This window comes from Saccopteryx bilineata, chromosome 2 (assembly GCF_036850765.1).
Source record: "Saccopteryx bilineata isolate mSacBil1 chromosome 2, mSacBil1_pri_phased_curated, whole genome shotgun sequence".
In the NCBI taxonomy this organism is placed as follows: Eukaryota; Metazoa; Chordata; class Mammalia; order Chiroptera; family Emballonuridae; genus Saccopteryx; species Saccopteryx bilineata.
In genome coordinates this window covers 98,980,843-98,998,901 of record NC_089491.1, presented here as the reverse complement: position 1 = coordinate 98,998,901, position 18,059 = coordinate 98,980,843, and the positions used below count along the sequence as shown (strand labels likewise).

The 18,059-nt window shown below is 50.4% G+C and overlaps 1 protein-coding gene across 1 annotated transcript in view; it reads left to right on the top strand.

Annotated features, from left to right (window-relative positions):
• The first annotated feature begins 1,923 nt into the window (after nt 1-1,923).
• IPPK (inositol-pentakisphosphate 2-kinase) overlaps nt 1,924-18,059 on the top strand; it is a 58,615-nt gene continuing 42,479 nt past the window's right edge. The window contains exons 1-4 of the mRNA XM_066257462.1: nt 1,924-2,138; nt 11,526-11,573; nt 14,137-14,232; nt 17,206-17,272. Coding sequence (XP_066113559.1) covers nt 2,058-2,138; nt 11,526-11,573; nt 14,137-14,232; nt 17,206-17,272 — 292 coding nt within the window. The 5' untranslated portion in view covers nt 1,924-2,057. The remainder of the gene's footprint in view (nt 2,139-11,525; nt 11,574-14,136; nt 14,233-17,205; nt 17,273-18,059) is intronic.

Here is an 18,059-nt window from a genome sequence, read left to right as displayed (position 1 = left end):
GACGAAAAGGCTTACTTATAGCAAAGAATTATATCTGACTTCTTAGAACCATGCAAACAAGAAAGTGAAGTGAAATATTTAAACTGGTGAGAGACCAAAAAACAAAAACAAAACCTAGAATTCTATATCTTGTGATATTATTCTTTTATTTTTTAATTTACTGTGTTGACATGATTTCAAGTCTCACTCAATTAAGACCATCTACACACTGCATCATGCCCCAACCCATACAAACTGAAATTATTCTTGAAAGGTAAGGAATAAAGACTTGCTCAGACAACCTGACTGATGGTGGTGCAGTGGTTAAAGCATTGACCCGAACACTGAGGTCGCTGGTTTGAAACCCAGAGGTCGCCAGCTTGAGTGCTGGCTTGTTGGCTTGAGCACAGGGCCACTGGTTTGAGTGTGAGATCATCAACACTATCCCAAGGTGGGTGGCTTGAGCAAGGAGTCACTGCTTCGGCTTGAGCCAACCTGGTCAAGTATGAGAAGCAATCAATGAACAACTAAAGTGGTGCGACTACAAGTTGCTGCTTCTCATCTCCTTGTTCCCCCTACCCCTTCCTGTCTCCCTCTCAAAAAAAATTTTTTTAATGAAAAAAAAATTGAGGAAATATGTTGTTGCCAGTAGACCTTCCTTGCAATAAATGTCAAAGGTTTTCAGAGAGAAGGAAAGTTATATGTCAGACACACATCAACTTAAAGAAAATTAGAGAAGGAATAAAGGTAAAATAAAAACCTTTTATTCTTATTGTTACTTGATCTAATAGTTCAAAATAATAACAGCTAAAATATGTTTAATAATTACAGACTATGTATAAGTGAAATGAATGGCAGCAATGATACAAGGAACAGGAGGAAAGAATTAATACTTTATTATAAGGTACTTGCATTACCTGTGAAGCGGTATAGAATTATTTGAAAGTGGACTTGGTTAGCTGTAAGTGTATTTTACAAACTCTAGGACAAAGAAGAGTAAGAAGAGAAAAAGAATTGAAATGCTAAGGAAGGGAGAAGACAAAAATGGGAATAAAGAACAGGTTAATAATAACTTTAAACATCAATTAAAAGACAGACATCAGCGTGGACCAGTAAACAAGGCCCAACTCTATTATATGTTGTCTCCAAAAACCCATCTTATCTAAAAACCATATCTTAACCTGACTGGTGGTGGTGCAGCGGATGGCTATAGTGTTGATCTGGGGCGCTGAGGTCCCGGTTGGAAATCCTGAGGTCGCTGGCTTGAGACTGAGGGCTCATCTGGCTTGAGCGCCATCCACTGCGCCACCGCCTGGTCAGGCCACACAAAATAACTCCCCAAACAAAGCACTGGGTCGAGATGGGTTCACTGGTAAATTCTACTAAATGTGTAGTTTCTTCCAGAAGACAAAAGCAGGGAGAATCCTGACTTCATGACTACTATGAAGTTGTAGTAATACAGATGGTTGGGTATTGGACACACACACACGACAAACATCAGTGGGACACACTAGAGAGCGGTACGGTAACCACTCGACATCTACAGACAAAAGGTGAACCTTGACAAAAGGTGAACCTCTGTGCCTCTTGGGGAGCCTAGACCCCGACTACCGTGGGCTCCCCATCTCCGCCGCCTGGACCACTCCACCCCAGCACACTTGAAGCCCTGCTCTCCGCCGCACCAGTCCAAGGCACAGCCGGTCCGGGAGCGACCGCAGGCTCTGCGCGCTTACCTCGCTTCCGGCGCCCAGGCAGAAATGTCACTTCTGTTTCTCAGGACCGCGCTCCGGAAGCGTGTTTGTGTGCCAGCACCGAAGATGGCCGCTGGCCCGGCCGCAGCCGTGATCCGTGGAGGAGAAGCGCGCGTGAACCCGGAAGTTGCCCGGCTCCGCTATGGCAGCCACGGGGGGCGTGGCTTCCGGCGGTCCTCTCCTTTGAGTCCGGGGTGGCAGTGTCTAGCGTAGGCGGCGGCTGACAGGCGCTCCTCCTCCTCCTCCGGCGACGGCGGCGGTTGGTGCCCACGCGGACTGGCGACCCCCAGCTCGCGGCCCTGCGAGGCGCCAGGGCCGCACTGGGGGATGGACAAGGCGAAGATGGACGAGAATGAATGGGGGTATCACGGTGAAGGCAACAAGAGCTTGGTTGTGGCCCACGCGCAGGTGAGCGGCAGACAGTCGGCGCGGCCCGGGGCCCTCGCCCTGCCCGGTTCGTTTCCGCGTCCCCAGCACCCCTCAGTCCGGATCATTTCCGCGTCCTCCCAGAACCGCCCCCCGCTCCAGGGTCGTTTCCGCGTCCCCAGTATCACCCCATGACAGTTCCGCGTCCTCACAGAATGTCACACTCTCTCCCCGGGTCAGTTCCGCGTCCCCACTTTGTCACCCCCTCCCTGGTGTCATTTTCCTGTCCCCGCATTGTCACCCCCTCCCTCCCGGTCAGTTCGCGTTCTCCGGGTGTCACCCCTTCTCCTGCAGTGAGTTCCGAGTCATCCCAGTATCACCACCTCCTTGGTCAGTTTCTTGCCCCCCCCCCGCAACCCCCGCGTCGGCCTTCCGTCCGGTCCGTGCCCCCCCCCCCCCCGGAATGCCCAGCTGCAGTGGGGCGGAGGTTGCGCCGGGAAGTCGCCGGCCCGTCGGTGGCCGGCCGGGTGGAGGGTCCAGGCAGCTCTGGAGGAAGAAGTGGAGAGCCCGGGATGCTGTTTGCCTCTCGCGCGGGCGCCGGGGGAGTTCCATGTCCAGACTCCAGAATTACTGGTCTCCTGCGTCTGCGGCTAATAATAATGGAGCACTGCCCACAGAGGTGGATTAAGGTCGGTTGAGGCCCCGGGCGCAGAAAAAAATATCGGGCCCCTTAAAAAGAGAGAGGGAAAAGTACATGTTAACCATATTTTAAAATAAATAAAAAGTATTATGTACTATTAACGTTAAAATTGCACATATGGAACCAAACTTGGTATCATTAGAAAAAAGTGTGAAGTTGGGATTTTGTGAGGCCCCTCAGAGGTCAGACCAGTGCGTCCACTGTTAAATCTGCCTCTGACTGCCCATAAGTTCTTGTGTAGGATCTTTTAGAATTGACTTTCCCTTTCTTCATTCTTCCCTTCTTAAACCACCGTTTGTTAAGGGAGGATGAGAGTTTCAGAAAGTGCCATAAGGACGCCCAGGGAGGTGACTCCAGGAAGAGTCATTTATGTGACTTAAGAGAAGGCCGGGATCTCTGGCTGGCATCCTGCTGTCTGATACAAGCGGCAGGAATGTGGTGGGCCAAGGAAGGGGTTGAGAGCATGGGTGTTGGAATCACAGAGAACTGGGCAGGATCCCAGTTCTACCACTGCCTGGCCCAGTCTCCATTTCTGCATTTGTAAAGTGTGAACTAGTAACAGAACCCCCTTTGTGGAATTGCTAGAAAAATGAGGTGAGCAGGAGCTGGACAGGTTATAACTGGTAAGTGAGGTTTAGAGTCCTCACCCAGTCCAAGAACTCCTTTGGGATGGTGCAGGCCTGGGTGGTGCCTTGCTCTGCCATTCTAAGCTGATCAAGCACATCTGGGTGTGCTGCATCAGCTATAGGGTCAGTTGCCGTCAGCCTGGTGGCCCCTGCATTCAGCCTTTGCATTTTGTTACCCATTAGCACAGTCGGGAAACTCGAGAACTAAGCTTATAGGCTTTGCTCAAGATCTTGAGATGAATTAATAATGGACAAGGCTTAACCTGAAGCCACTCTTCTCTGTGCAGTCTGCCTGGCTCCACTGTGTTTCAAGGTCAGGCAAAGCATGGGATATTACAGCATAAGTGTTGTTTGGTTATTGTAGTGACCCACTTTTGATTCCTTAGTAAGATTGGATAGTGTGTAAAGCTAAGGCTTCTTTTTAGTGGGGACTAATGTACTGAGTTTCCAAAGTAGTGTGGGACAAAGGAGCAAGTTCCAGACTTGGAATAAAAGGACTCCAAGTTGGAAGGTCAGAGACATTGGGCACCCACATGCCTTCTCCACCATCCCTGTCAAGGGTGTGTCACCCTCTAGGGCAGTCTGGCCCCCTCCTTTGTTGTACAGCTATTGTTAGGGCTGTGGGTTTCTTTCCCTTTTCTTTTTCCCCTTTATTTATTTATTATTTTTGTTTTAAACTTTTTCATCAATTTGAGAGAGAGAGAGAGAGAAGCATCAACTCATTGTTTCACTTCTTTGTTCCATTTAGTGCACTCATTGGTTGCTTGTTGTATGTGCTCTGACTGGGGGGGCAGGGGTCAAACCTGTGACCTCTGACATGCCGGTCAGCACTTTATCCACTAAGCCACCTGGCCAGGGCCTTTCTTTTTTCCTTGTAAACACAGCCTTCAGGCTACCCTGGACCTGTGTTCTTTATTCTTGATTTTACATCTAAGTTTGCTCTGCTATGCTCGTTCCTTCCTGGTTGTTAGTAGCTCATCATTTCACTTGAAGATCATCATTGCAAACGGACTTGTAAGGAAATGTTCCTACCAAGTGAAGGCACTGAGTAAAGGGAAGACTGTGCTCCTTGGGTGTGGAGAAGCCTTTGAGCTTTGCCTGGGGCTTGAGGACTAGGGAAGAGGAGAGAGTCCTAGAAGGCAGCCTTTCAGGTTCATCCTGTGTCCAAGGAGAGGCTGCGTGTATGAGTGGAATGGAGGGAAGGTAGATGACTGAGCACAAGGCTTCCCTTGCCTGCGGGTGGACTCTCCACACCCACCTCATTCATTCTAAGGTAGAGAGCTGCCTTTGCTGTGTGTTTTCCAGATCAGGAGATGGTCACTTTCTCACAGAGGGCATCATTTACTTTCAAATTGAAAGGACCCTAAAAAGTGACCCGTCTGTACTCTACTCTCCAGCTTCAGAACACAACGTGCCATCAGGCTGCCGGTCCTAGGGCCTGGTGTCTGCACTGAAGGAACCTAAAATGAGAGACAGGCAGCCTTTCAGGCTGGTAGGTCAGGAGCCTTGAGGAGCACGGGGACTTGTACAGTGGGGCCTGGAGGTGGAAGAGCTGAATGCAGGCCGCAGGAGAGTCGTAGCACAGGCGTGTGCTCAGGGCTGAGCAGTAAGAAAGGGCAGTGCGAGACCCTGGTGGCAGACCAGTTTCTGGCAGGCTGCTGTCAGCTTCCCATGGCCCTTTTCGGCATCCTTTGTCACCCTCAACCTGGTGCCCAGCACCCGTGGGTCCAGCTCTGCAGTTTAACCCTTTCCCAGGCACTGGTCCTTGTCCCTGGTGCTGACCTCTGAGGTGCTCCAGGCTGTGGCCAGCTTGGCACTGTTCCCCAACGGGTGCCTGGAAGCCCAGGCACTGACATCATGGGGGGTCTCGGGCAAGGACATTTCCCGTGTGGGAAAGCGGGGGTGCTGTCACTTGTCCTGGTGGCCATGTCACACTTCTACTCACTCTGGGCTGTGGTCAGTGAGGCCCAGGGCTGCCCTCATGTGTGCTGGGATTTCAGTCCATGTGGTGCCATGGCTTCCATATCTGCACCCAGCTTTCTTCACCTTTGTCTTGGCTTGGCTCATTGCCTGTCCTGGGAAGGTCACTGTAAGTCTGGGTTGTAATTTGAGCTCTTATGTGTCTCCAGTGGTGAGAGCCAGTGCAGTCCTGGTGGAGAGCTGTTCCCAGGCCTCCAGCTGCCCTCCAGCTGCCCACAGGTGTGGGTGCAGGGCAGACAACGGCTCCCTGCCTTCAGCACGCTAAGGTGCTGTGATGGAGGTGACATGAAAGACCTGCCAAAAAGATTATTTATCAAGAACGTGACTGAAGCTGCTCATGTCTGATATTGAAGGTTTTACAACCCTTCTAAGCTTCTGTGGGGGTTGTTCTGATGCCCAGTGGTATTTGGGTCCTGGAGATGGGAGGTTCAGTCAGGGGCCATCTAGCTGTTTCCTTCTTGTCTTGTATTTTAGGATTTCTGGTTTGTAGATCACACTTCTTACTGTGCCTGCTGAAAGCAAGGAACAGTTGCTCTGTTTTGTTTCTTTAATGTGATTTTCCCCAAGTCCTGGATCACTCCCTTCTTTCATTTTCTCCCAAATCTAGTTGAAAGAATCTTACATTTTTGTTGCCGCTAGTATTATTTTTTACCTTTTTTTTTCTTGAGAGGCAGGGAGAAAGAGAGGAACATCGAGCTGCTCCTGCATGTGCCCTGACCAGACAATCAAACCGGCAACTTCTGCACTGGGATGATGCTCCATATGGCCAGGGTTTAATTTTTATAGATTTCCAGAGAGACAGAGAGAAGAAGAGAGGGAGAGGAGGAAGGAAAACATTCATTTGCTGTTCCACTCAGTCATGCATTCACTGGTTGCTTCCCGTGTTTGCTGTGACAAGGATTGAACCCACAACCTTGTTGTTCCAGGACGATGCTCTTAACCAACTGAGCTGACTGGCCAGGTCTGCATCCAGTATATTTTTTAAACAAGTAACTAATTCTGCATTTGAGATTTTTAATATTATCCACACAGGTTGATGCAGCTGATGTGACTGCTTTCTTGGTGAGATCTCGGAGGGGAGCTCTGCATGCGGCTCCCAACTGTTTATTCCTGAGATCACCTGTAGTCAAATGGTTGGGATTTTATTTCCCAGCTATTTCCTTTGGCTGTTTCCAGCCCTGGCCCAGTGAGCACTGAGCTCTGCCCTCCTGGCCTGTGGGGCTCTGCCAGGCTAGGCCTTGTCTGTCCAGTGCATGGCTCCTTGTCCTGCTCTTCAGTCACATCTCAGGGTGGCAGTGGCCTCACGTGTCAATGAGGTGAGGAAGGCTTCTGTATCTTTAGCAGAAGGTCGAGGCTGCAGTACCGGGCACCCCACCACTGTGTAGTATGTGTGAATACTTGCTCCTTATGGAGCTGGGGTGTGGGGTCTGGGACCTTGACAGCTCCTCACAGGCCTGCTGTGTGTCTATGCAGTTCGGTTAGTCTTTTTTTTTTTTTTTTTTTTACAGAGACGGAGAGAGGGATAGATAAGGACAGACAGACAGGAACGAAGAGAGATGAGAAGCATCAATCATTCATTTTTTGTTGCTGCACCTTAGTTGTTCATTGATTGCTTTCTCATATGTGCCTTGACTGGAGGCTACATACAGCAGAGCCAATGACCCCTTGCTCAAGCCAGAGACCTTGGGTCCATCTGGTGAGCTTTGCTCAAACCAGATGAGCCCACGCTCAAGCTGGCAACCTCGGGGTCTTGAACCTGGGTCCTTTGCCTCCCAGTCCAACGCTCTATCCACTGCGCCACCACCTGGTCAGCCTCGGTTAGTCTTTATAGATCGTTCTGCTTCTCCTCTGGCTGTCACCTTGTTCATCCCTTCAGAATCACCGAGCTTGTCTTCTACTTTAGCCCCTGGGTGTCCTTCCCGTCTGTCACCTGGGCTTACACTCCTACTCTCTCATCCCCACCTCACAGATTCCATCTGCTTTAGTTGTGCAGCAATTCTGGGTCCAGATGGGGCTGCCAAAACTTGGGAAGGAAAATGTCCTTCCTTCTGGCCTCCATGGGGTGTCCTAGTCCCCGCTTTGTGAGACTTTTTACCTCACTCTCATCTGTTTTGTCTAAGGGTATCCACCCAGCACAGAGTTTCACCCCTTGTCTCCCAGTCCCACTGTGGGCCTTGGGTGCATTTCTGGTTGTGTTGCCAGAAGTGAGTGATGTGGCCAGGTGTTATGCTGCAGGTGTGCTGAGACTACTGGGGCCAAGGCCGTGGGCAGCTGCAGAAGGTAGCCTGGCCCCCTGGGAAACTATGAGCCGTTTCAGCCGTCCAGGGCTGCACCTCAGGGTTGCCATTTCTTCTGCTGTTTTGTTTGTCTGTCTCTCTTTCCTTTAAAAGTGAGGGTCTTCTCGGGGCCCTGTTCTGGGTCATAGCATCATCCCAGTGGAAAGCGAAGACTGTTTGGCAACAGCGAGGCTGTAGCCTGGGACTCCCCCTGCAGGGGCGCCTGCAGGTCATGGACCGCCTTGCCTTTGGTTTTACCAGGAGCCCTGGAGCTGTTAGTCCCGCCCACAGGTTCCCTGTCTCTGGCTTCAGGTGCCTAGGTGTCCCTTTTAATATATTGGTTTTTGTGGACTTTTATTTATTACCATCTATCATTTCCTTCTTCTGTTCCAGAAAATGTAGAATATTGGAAGAAAGTAAAAAGCACCCTATACTTACACATTAAAAAAATAATTTTTGTTAACACTCTGCTGCAATTCTTCCAACATATAATTTTACTGGATACTTAAGAGTCTTCTGTGTCTGTTTTTATTTTCTGCTTTTTCATTCAACCTTACAGCCCGAATATGTAGGAAATCTTTCACGCATGTCTGCCGAGCTGCAAAGCACTCAGGCGGCCAGAACCCCCAGGCCTGTGCTGTCACCTGTTCAGAAGGTTGTGCTTCTAGAGCTGTTCCGAGCCATGCTTGGTGTTTTGATGACTTGATGGGTTCTCAGAGTAGATCAGAGGCACCTCCCCCAGGCCACCCCTACCCGCTCCAGTGTTGGGACCCTCGCAGCACTGAGTGCCTTCTGCTGCTTTTTGAGTGACAAATTGTACCCTTAACTCTGAACATTCTGAGGTTGGTTAATGTGCATGTGTTTATCTGTGTCGTTCCTGGCATTCCATGGCTTTTTCGGCTGATTCTCATCTGGGTCGCAGAGCGTAAACAAGTCCGCCACTCCTCCCTGTCCTTCTGAGAGCTGCCCAGCCCAGACTGCAGGATCCTCACTAAGCCTGTTTCCTTACTCGCACCCCTTTCTCTTCACATTCTTAGCATTTTGTCCTAGACCGTTAAGAAGAAGGTACATTTTAAACGTCTGCTTTCAGATATTTATTTTAAAAGGAAGAGTTTCCTTCACAACTGGTTAAGATCTAGTGAAGTGACAGAGCCCTGGTACTTACTGGGTTTGTCAACAGTACTGGCTTCTTCTTGGGCATTTCTCCATGGGTGGCCAAGGCAGTCCTGCCCTTCTGCCCTGGGTGGGTCTTGGACTACTGGTGTCTTTCTGCCGAAAGGGCTGTAAGGTTGATTTCTCACCTTTCTCTGCTGTCCATCTGAATGAATTTTGCTGGTTCCATGTCCAGCCTTTTGGCGTGTCCCTGGGCCACCAGCCCAGTGGTCAGGCTCTGCCCCGGGGCCAGCGGGGCCTCCCTTCCAGGGCAGGTGCACCAGTGGGAATGCTCATGCTTGCGGGGCTGGCCCTTAGGTTGACACTGCAGCTCCCTGTGGCGGGCTGATGGCTGGTGGTAGTTTGGGTGATAAATGAGTCCATACAGAACGCAGTTTTCTCTGAAGCAGACACAACATGACACTCAAAATTTTCTGGCAGGTCTTGACAAGAATGGTGGAGTCCATGTAGGAGTTAGTATACAGTGTGTCTGTAAAGTCATGGTGCACTTTTGACCAGTCACAGGAAAGCAACAAAAGATTATAGAAATGTGAAATCTGCACCAAATAAAAGGAAATCCCTCCCAATTTCTGTAGGATGATATGGCAGCATGTGCAGATGATGACGTAACACTGTATACAGCAGAGCAGCCCACGGCCATGCCAGTCGAGATATGGACGGTACAGAGGAAAGTTCAGTGTGTTCTGTGGCTCGCTAAATTCGAATCCGTGACCAAAGTGCAACGTGAATATTGGCACGTTTATAACGAAGCGCCACCACATAGAAATAACATTACTCGGTGGGATAAGCAGTTGAAGGAAACTGGCAGTTTGGTGGAGAAACCCCATTCTGGTAGGCCATCAGTCAGTGATGAGTCTGTAGAGGCTATATGGGATAGCTACCTAAGAAGCCCTAAAAAAATCTGTTTGTGAGCCCACATCGAACTGCACTGAATAGGTATGAAACTGGGAGAGTTTTCCTTTTATTTGGTGCAGATTTCACATTTCTGTCGTCTTTTGTTGCTTTCCTGTGTCCAGTCAAAAGCGCACCATGACTTTACAGACACACTGTATTTTGGGGTCTGAGTTTCTGGAAAGGTGCCTCAAATGAGGATTTCTGCACATTACCCTTTGTTTTTCTTGAATTTGATGGAATTGTAGTTTCATGGAAATCATCGTTGGCTGGCTGATGCCTGTAATCAAGGGTTGATGTGTGCCTGGACTTGGAGGGAGTGGTGGCATTGGCAGTCTGTTCACCTCGGCTTCCCTGAGTCTGGGCTTGGGGCCTAAGCAGGTGATAGGTGTCCCAGGTTTTGAGAGGATCATGTGTTTTCTTTGAGTTGGGCAGAAAGGACCAGGGAGCTGTGGCCTGGGCAGAAGGGTCTGGTCTCCACGGGGCCCTCCCTGCTCTCAGGCCATTTTGGTTTAGAAAGCTGTACTTTCTGAACCTCTTCCATCACCCGTCCAGGTCGCAGAGCCCCCTTGCCTCCCTGGCCCCCACACCCTCATGGTTTCTCTAGGCCCAGCCCAGTTCCCTGCCCTCGGCCCTCTGCTTGATACCTGGTGCGTGCGAGCTGGTTTCCAAAGCTGTCCCTGTGGAGTGAGTCTACCTAGTTGTAGAGCTCCTAGGGTCTCCAGGTATTTCCCTGGAGAATGGCCATGTCCAAGGCTGTACTTGCTTAAAAAGTTATCTTTTTCATTCTTGTATATTACATGAACATTATAAAACAATTGAAAAACCCAAATAAGCAAAACTTAAGAAAAAAATGTTATGTCAATTGGAGATGCTGTTAATAGTGCTGAAGTTCTTTCAGACGTTTCATACAAATGAAATGTGTACGTACTATTTCTCCGCATCCCAGTCCAACACTATATCCACTGTGCCACCGCCTGGTCAGGTTACGTACTATTTCTAAACATTTTTATTTTACAGACTTAAGAATGAAGTGTAACAGACCTACAGAAAAGTGCTAAGATCATAAGTGCATCAGCAGTTTATTACAAAGTACATGGACCCATAAACAGCCCTTCTAAAACCATTCTCAGGGACCTTCCCATCTGCCGGAGGGGTGACCAGCAGCCTTGTCTTCCCCGTTTCCCTGTTTGTGAACATCACATGAGCAGAACTGTGCCTGTACATCATGTGTGTATATATGCACATACACATACCTGTATGCACACACAAGTGTAATTACGTATTTATAAAAGTGGGTTCACTTTGTAAGCCCTATTCTATGACCTTTTCATCTGGGTCTGTGCATGCAGAGCTCCCTGTTTTCTTGTCAGTGACAGCACAGGCTCCCAGTCTGGAATGTGTTCCCTGTGTTTAACCATCTCACTACTGATAGGCATTTAGGTGGTTTCCATTTTATTTAGAATTATAAACAGGACTTCTACATGAGTAGCTAAAATGTTTTGCACACCTTTTATTATTTCCTTAAGATAGAATTCTGGGAGTGGGCTGGCGAGGTCAGTGGGCATAGGTTTTCCTGATTGTGCTGTGGACCCAGTGTGTCCTCCAGCATGTGGCACAGTGCTGGGCCCTGTTCCCGGGGCACTGGGAGTCCTGGGCCAGTAGTCTGTCTATGGAGGCCGCAGCCCCCAGGCTGCCCCAGCTCCTTCTCCATACCCACCCACCCACCCACCCACACGGCTTTGGGAAGGTACTCATCAGACTTTGTTTTGTTTTCCAATAGCGTTGTGTGGTGCTGCGTTTTCTGAAGTTTCCTCCCAACAGGAAGAAGGTAAGAGCTATGGGGTTTGCCACACAGTCATTGAGTAATTAAAAAAACTTTGATTTTATTTGTGATATAGAAGTATTAATATGAATTGCAAAAATTTAAACATGACGTAGGCTTTCAGTATAGAGAGTGGTATGGTCCTGGTTCCTGCAAGACCCAGTGTTTTGACCTGCTGGGGTCACCATGAGTCACTGTGGTGAGTCCCTGGGTGATGAGCTGGGGAGTCACCTGTTCAGTCAAAGAGCCCTCCTAGTTGTCTGAGCCACCCAGGGCCAGGTCTCAGCTTTGTTGTGATGATGTCCTTGCACCCTGCTGCCTATGCTTTCCCATCTGTGGAACTGTCTCTATGAATAAGCAGTATGTAACACTGTCAAGTGGATGGTGTTACAAGTCACAAGATGCAGTTCCTTCCTAAGATGAAGCGTTAGTCTCCTTCCTTCCTTCCCCTTCCTCCCTCCCTCCCTTCCTTCCTTCTTTCCTTCATGAGAGGAGGGGAGATAGTGAGGCAGATTCCCACATGCACCCTGACCAGTATCTATCTGGCAACCCCTATTTGGGGCCAATGCTTAAATCAACCAAGCTATTTTTAGCATCTGAGTCTGATGCCCTCAGAGCAACTGAGCTATCCTCAGTGCCCAGGGCCACTGCTCAAACCAATGGAGCCACTGGCTGCTGGAGGGGAAGAAGGAGAGAAGGCAGAGAGGGAGGTAGGGAGAAGCAGATGGTTGCTTCTCCTGTGTGCCCTGACTGGGAATCAAATCCAGTACATCCATATGCCAGGCCAACACTCTATCCACTGAGCCACTGGCCAAGGCCTAGCAGGGGTCCCCAGACTTTTTACACAGGGGGCCAGTTCACTCCCTCCCTCAGACTGTTGGAGGGCCACCACATACAGTGCTCCTCTCACTGACCACCAGTGAAAGAGGTGCCCCTTCCGGAAATGCAGTGGGGGGGGGGCGGATAAATTACCTCAGGGTGCCGCATGTGGCCCGAGGGCCATAGTTTGGGGATGCCTGGCCTACAGCATTGGTTTCTATTTGCAGAGCTCCATGGATGCCCTCAGAGAGTTGTTGCTGCTCTGTAATACACCAGCAGACCACTGATTTGTAGAGTCTGTCTCCCAAGAGGTGGGATGTCACTGTAGAGTTATCTAAATCTTGTGGTTGCTCTGAGGAGCCCTTCCTCTTTTGTGGTCCTGGGGGGAAGGAGGGAGGCGCAGAAGCTGGCATGAGATCTGCTCCAAAACACAGGATCTTATCTTAAAAGGGGAGGGAACAAAGGCAGGAGCCCAGGGGCACAGTGAGGATGGGCAGGGTGGTTGGGTGGTGAGTGGAAACTGGGCACATGATCAGCATCACTGATCATTTGAGTGATGAAGAGACAGCCAGAACGGAAGGGGAGGTGACTGCCAACAGGCGTGGTGGTGGCCAGTGGTGGGAGTGAAGGGCACACTCGGGTGTGGCCACAATGGAACAAGAAGAGGGGTCTGTGGGAGGAAGCGGGGGCTGCTGTGAGCTCTGAGGAAGGTTAGGTCAGTGCAGAGAAGGCCGGCATAGGATAGGGCGGGGACAGAGGGATGCCCCTCCTCAGCTGCTGAAAAGAACCGTGTAGGATGTTGTGTTTCTGTGGAATCCAGGTGGAAACTAGACCCATTTGGGAAGCTGCCTTCGCCCCTCCCTCCCCACTCAGCAGCTTTTCCTGTCTCGATGTGTTGAGGCTGTGTCTTCCAAGGCAACAGGGCTGCCCTGGAAGACACTGAGTAAATGGCATGGTGTGATACCAGCTACATTACCTGTGGGCAGCCGGGTATAATTCTGTCAACAAGAAAACAAGAAGAGCTTTTTGTCAGAAGCTTTGCAGCCACAGCTGTGTGGAGCCACTGGGTGTGTTCTGGGCTTTACTGCTGAGCTTCATTCTCACACGGTCATACTGCATGCGCCCCACAAGGCCGGTCTGCACTGCTACAGGTGCAGTTGGCAGCTCTAGCACCTTCCTAGAGCCCAAGCTGTGTGTTGGGCACCTCCTGGTCTGCCAGTGACGAGAGTGGCCCTCCTGCCCCTTCGAGAGACCTGTAATGGGCCCTTCAGACTTCTCATATCGAGTTAGAGGGAGGAACACAGGGCTAATTTTCTGGGTCACCCAAATCTCACAGCTTATTGGCTGCTTAAGAACATCTGATTTGAGAGAAAGCATTTTATTCTTTATTTAGATAGACTTAAGAATAAAATCTAAACACTTAGTGATTTTTGGACAGGAGCGATTTTCAAAGTCCAGTTCCTTGGAACAAGGTGTACACGAGCTGCTCCACAGATGTTCCTGGCAAGGGTGGAGAGCGGGCACAGATGTGGGTCACATGAGGGACTGAGGGGACAGAAGCTCTAGTAGGTCCAGTGGTCCCTCTGGCAAGGCTCACCTTTATCCAAGTAGAGGGCCACTGTCTCCTGTTTGTGGCCACAGACATGGCAGCCCTGGATGCATTGGGCCCATGCTGGTGCCAGAGTCCACGCCCTCTGTACTCGCGTGGAGGCCCTAGTCACTAAGGCCTTCCTGCGCTTCTTTTTTACAGACCTCGGAAGAAATATTTCAGCACCTACAGGACATAGTGGACTTTGGCAAAAATGTCATGAAAGAGTTTTTGGGGGAGAACTATGTTCATTGTGGGGTAAGTGATTTTTATCTATGTAGTCCAAGTTCACGGGCGCATCTGTATCAATAATTCCAACCACTCAATTATAATATGGAACTTTGTGCTTAAGGATAACTCCTCAGTTAGTTCGAGTTTCTGAGTGTTTGCTTCTCTTGTTTGCTGCAGTGTGAGCAGCAGAGCAGACAGTATGACTCCTATTTTTCAGCTGAGTGACTGCGGTTCAGAGAGACCATGGAGACTCCTGCTCATTGGGATGTCCAGTCCCCGCTGTGCTGTCTTCATGGAGACAGGCAGTGTGGTGGGGGCTCTGCAGTGAGGTCCAGACAGCATCACTGACCCCCTGCAATGTGGGTGGTCAGTACTGTAGGCTTTTTCTGGTCTTGGTAACTGAGAGGAGTGCCTGTGTGACACTCAGGGAGGGGTCAGTGTAGGAAGCCATAGTGGCTTTGGGCCATGTCCGGGACAGCTGTCCTGGCTTCTGCTGGTTTTGCTGCTTGTCTGAAATCAGAGCCCTGAACAGTTGAGCAGGTTTGTCACTTTGAACACAGAGAGCATTGCTTTGTTTTGCAAATACTGTACCTTGTGTCCGTCCAGAGAAAAATGATACTAAGGAGGCCAGAGGAAAGTTTCTTTGAAGCTTAAGGATTGCCTGGAAGAGTAGAATTTAATTGTCTCTGACAGCAGAACACCCTCCAAGAAGGGTCCATTCCTGGGCGACCCTTAGGCTGCAGTCTCACCTGGAGGCCTCATGTCTCTTCCAGGGCTCTCTGGCCTTGTGGCTGGCAAGGAGGTGCCAGCTGTTTGCTTGGATCTCAGCACCTCCTGACATGTGCTCACCTCTGGGCTCTGAGTGTCCCCAAGACTCAGCTTGGCTTCCCCAGCACTTAGATCTGAGAGATGTTCTGGCCCAGAGTTGTGTTCTATTTCCACAGCATCCTGGTGGTTTTACAGGTGAGCCCTGGGCAGTGTGGAAGAGACTACACAGGAGCCAGAGTCATTGGGGCCATCCTTGCGGCTGGCCCTGTGCATAGTGAGGTCTTCAACTGTCAGTTGAATTGTGAGAGCCCCGGGGTCTCTGAGCCACCTATGTTGGGTGCCACCTACTTCCTGTCATTGCCCAGATGGACAAAGTCCGAGTGAGTGCAGGTGTGCCGACTTCCAGCACCCCCCTGAGGAGGGCGTGTGTGCCTCTGGCGAGCGGGAGCATTTCTCTGTAGCTGTGGCGCCAGGGGCTCTAGACCTTTTCCCTCAGAGGATCACAGTGAGGAAGGTCGTAGGAGCTCAGGCCAAGCCAAGAGTGGCCTGACAAGTGGGGACAGCATCAGGATGTTCCCCTGGGGCCCAGGGTACTTGCTGTGGCTCCAGGTTTGGTTCTCTTTGTCCACAGGGAATAGGGCTCTAGGCATAGGAAGTGAGCCCACAAAGTCACATTTTGGGGACATTCATCTCACTGACATACCTCCTCCACAGGAAGGTAGCACAAAGTGAACACACCCTGCTTTTCCTCCAGGTGGGCGTGACATCCCCAGGGAACTGCCACTGCGGCCCTGGCACGATTAGAATGTGGCCTGCAGAGCACATCTCTGGGCCTCACAAGACCGTGTACAGAAGAGCGTAAATGCCCCCGTTTTCTCTGACCACTGACCGAGACAGGGCAGAGTGGAGCCCTGGGGAGCATACCCTCCTCTGTTTCCTGGGACAAGATACAACCTGCCAGTGGTGAGAGCACAGGCCCAGCAGACTGCAGACACACCTCGTGCCCACGCTGCCTTGGGCCCGCCCAGCTGGTTTGAGGACGGGTCTGGGCCAGTCCCCATGTGAGCTGGAGGCTAGGAAATGGGGACGAGGCCGTTCCCTCCGTACACACAGGTGTTTGCATCTTACACTCCAGGCGGAGTAGAGACACTGGTTGAGTTGTAGAACTTTTGCTTCAGTTCTGTGGGCCTCGCCCTCCCAAGATTGGGTCCCCGAGTGGCCTCAACCTCACATTTTAACGTGACATGACGGAAGCGTTGGCGCATGCAAGGGGGGAGATGCTGTTTTGCTGAGGGAGCTTCTAGAAGACTAGATGTGCTGCCCCCCCTGGCAGGCCCCTCCCATCTCTGTGGCCTTTGTCCTCCTTTGCAGCTGTGCTGTCATCCCTTTGAGGGCAGATGCCTGTCAGTGGGGAGGCTATGTGGCCATACCTTCCAAGTTCCACGTCCTTGAGAGGAGTTCTGTGGTCTTAACTATCGTTTTTCCTAAGTGAATACTCTGGGCAGGTGCTGGCCACATGCCAGCTGATGACCACCTTCCCAGGGTTCTATCTGTGCTGTCTGTCCTGTCAGGTGGGATGGCGTGGCTCACGAGTGTGAATCAAGGATTGGTGAATGTAGCCAGATGTTAGGAAGGGTGCCTACTATAAACGTTTTATTTGGACTGAAAACACAAATCAAACCCATTATAAAATCATAAATTTAAAGCCGCATAGAGAGATATGGTTCTTTTTACCGTGGTGACTAAGGACTTAGACGGGTAGCTCACAGATGCTGTGTAGAGAGTACTGAGCTACTTTTGGCTCTGGACTTGGTCCCGTCTACCCCTGTGCACATTCTGTCACTGCACTGATTCCCACACAGGCATGACTTCCCGACTTCCTTCCCCAGTGGGGAGCGTCAGGACCTGGTGATCCTCTGCAAGAGCATCCCGTGCCGTTCTTTATCGTCCCTGTCCCTGTACATCGCCCTGTCTGCCATCTGCTCACTTTGCACGTTTGGTTTCTTTATAGCGAAGTGAGAACTTGGACTTTTTGTGAGATGGTCTAAGTTTTGAATTTTCACATATTTATAATTCCCACTCTTTTCTCTTGTTTCACCTTACCTAATTCAGAACTAAAATTTTAGCCTAAGATTTAGCATATTAACTGTTTCTAAGTGTGCGCCTGCGTAGAGTCGAATGTGCTCATGTTGCTGTGCAGCCACACTAAGTGTTTTGTGTTTGTCCTTACAGGAGGTTGTTCAGTTGCCTTTAGACTTTGTGAAGCAGCTTTGTGTAAAGATACAGTCCGAACGACCAGGTAAGGATTGTGACTTACAGGTTTTCTTTGTAACTTCAAGTATCCCATTTGAAAAGTGTTTCACATTATTACTCATGTTGGGCAGGTACAGTTTTTCACAGAAACGTAATTATCAGAGGTAGAAGTCCAGGAGGTCAAGAATACAGTCTGGGCAGCAGACACTGAGGTCACTGCAGGGAATATCTGACCGGGAAGTGATTAATATACATAAATGTGCATTTGGGAGAGAGAAGGAGTTGAAGGAGTCAGGGGAGACTTGGGGAAGGGAAGGTGGGCTACAAGAAGGCCTAGAGCAGGGGTCTCAAACTCGCGGGCCGCATGCGGCCCGCTGAACAATTTTGTGCAGCCCACAGACTAATCCACGAAGTTCAAAATATTTTGGATAAAATTAAGCCCGTGGATTAGTCTGTGGGCCGCACAAAATTGTTTGGCGGGCCGCATGCAGCCCGTGGGCCGCGAGCTTGAGACCCCTGGCCTAGAGGAATCAAAAGGAAAACCAGGGGAGACCCAGGCCACAGAGAGGGCCAGGCACTGGGGTCTGCAGCCTGAGGACCTTCCCCCAGGGCTAGAGTCCACCAGCCTGCTCATCCTCTGGGGGGACAGGAGACATGATTCTGTGGGCAGTACCTTTCCCCATCACCTTACATATCTCTCCCTGTCCCCTTCTATACCTCCCCCCATCACCTCACCTGACTCCTCCCGTCACCTCGTGTCACTTCCTTAAACTTGGCTGCGGCTGTGATGACAGAAACCATGTCAAAGCTTTTCCTCCCAGAGTCAGGGCAGA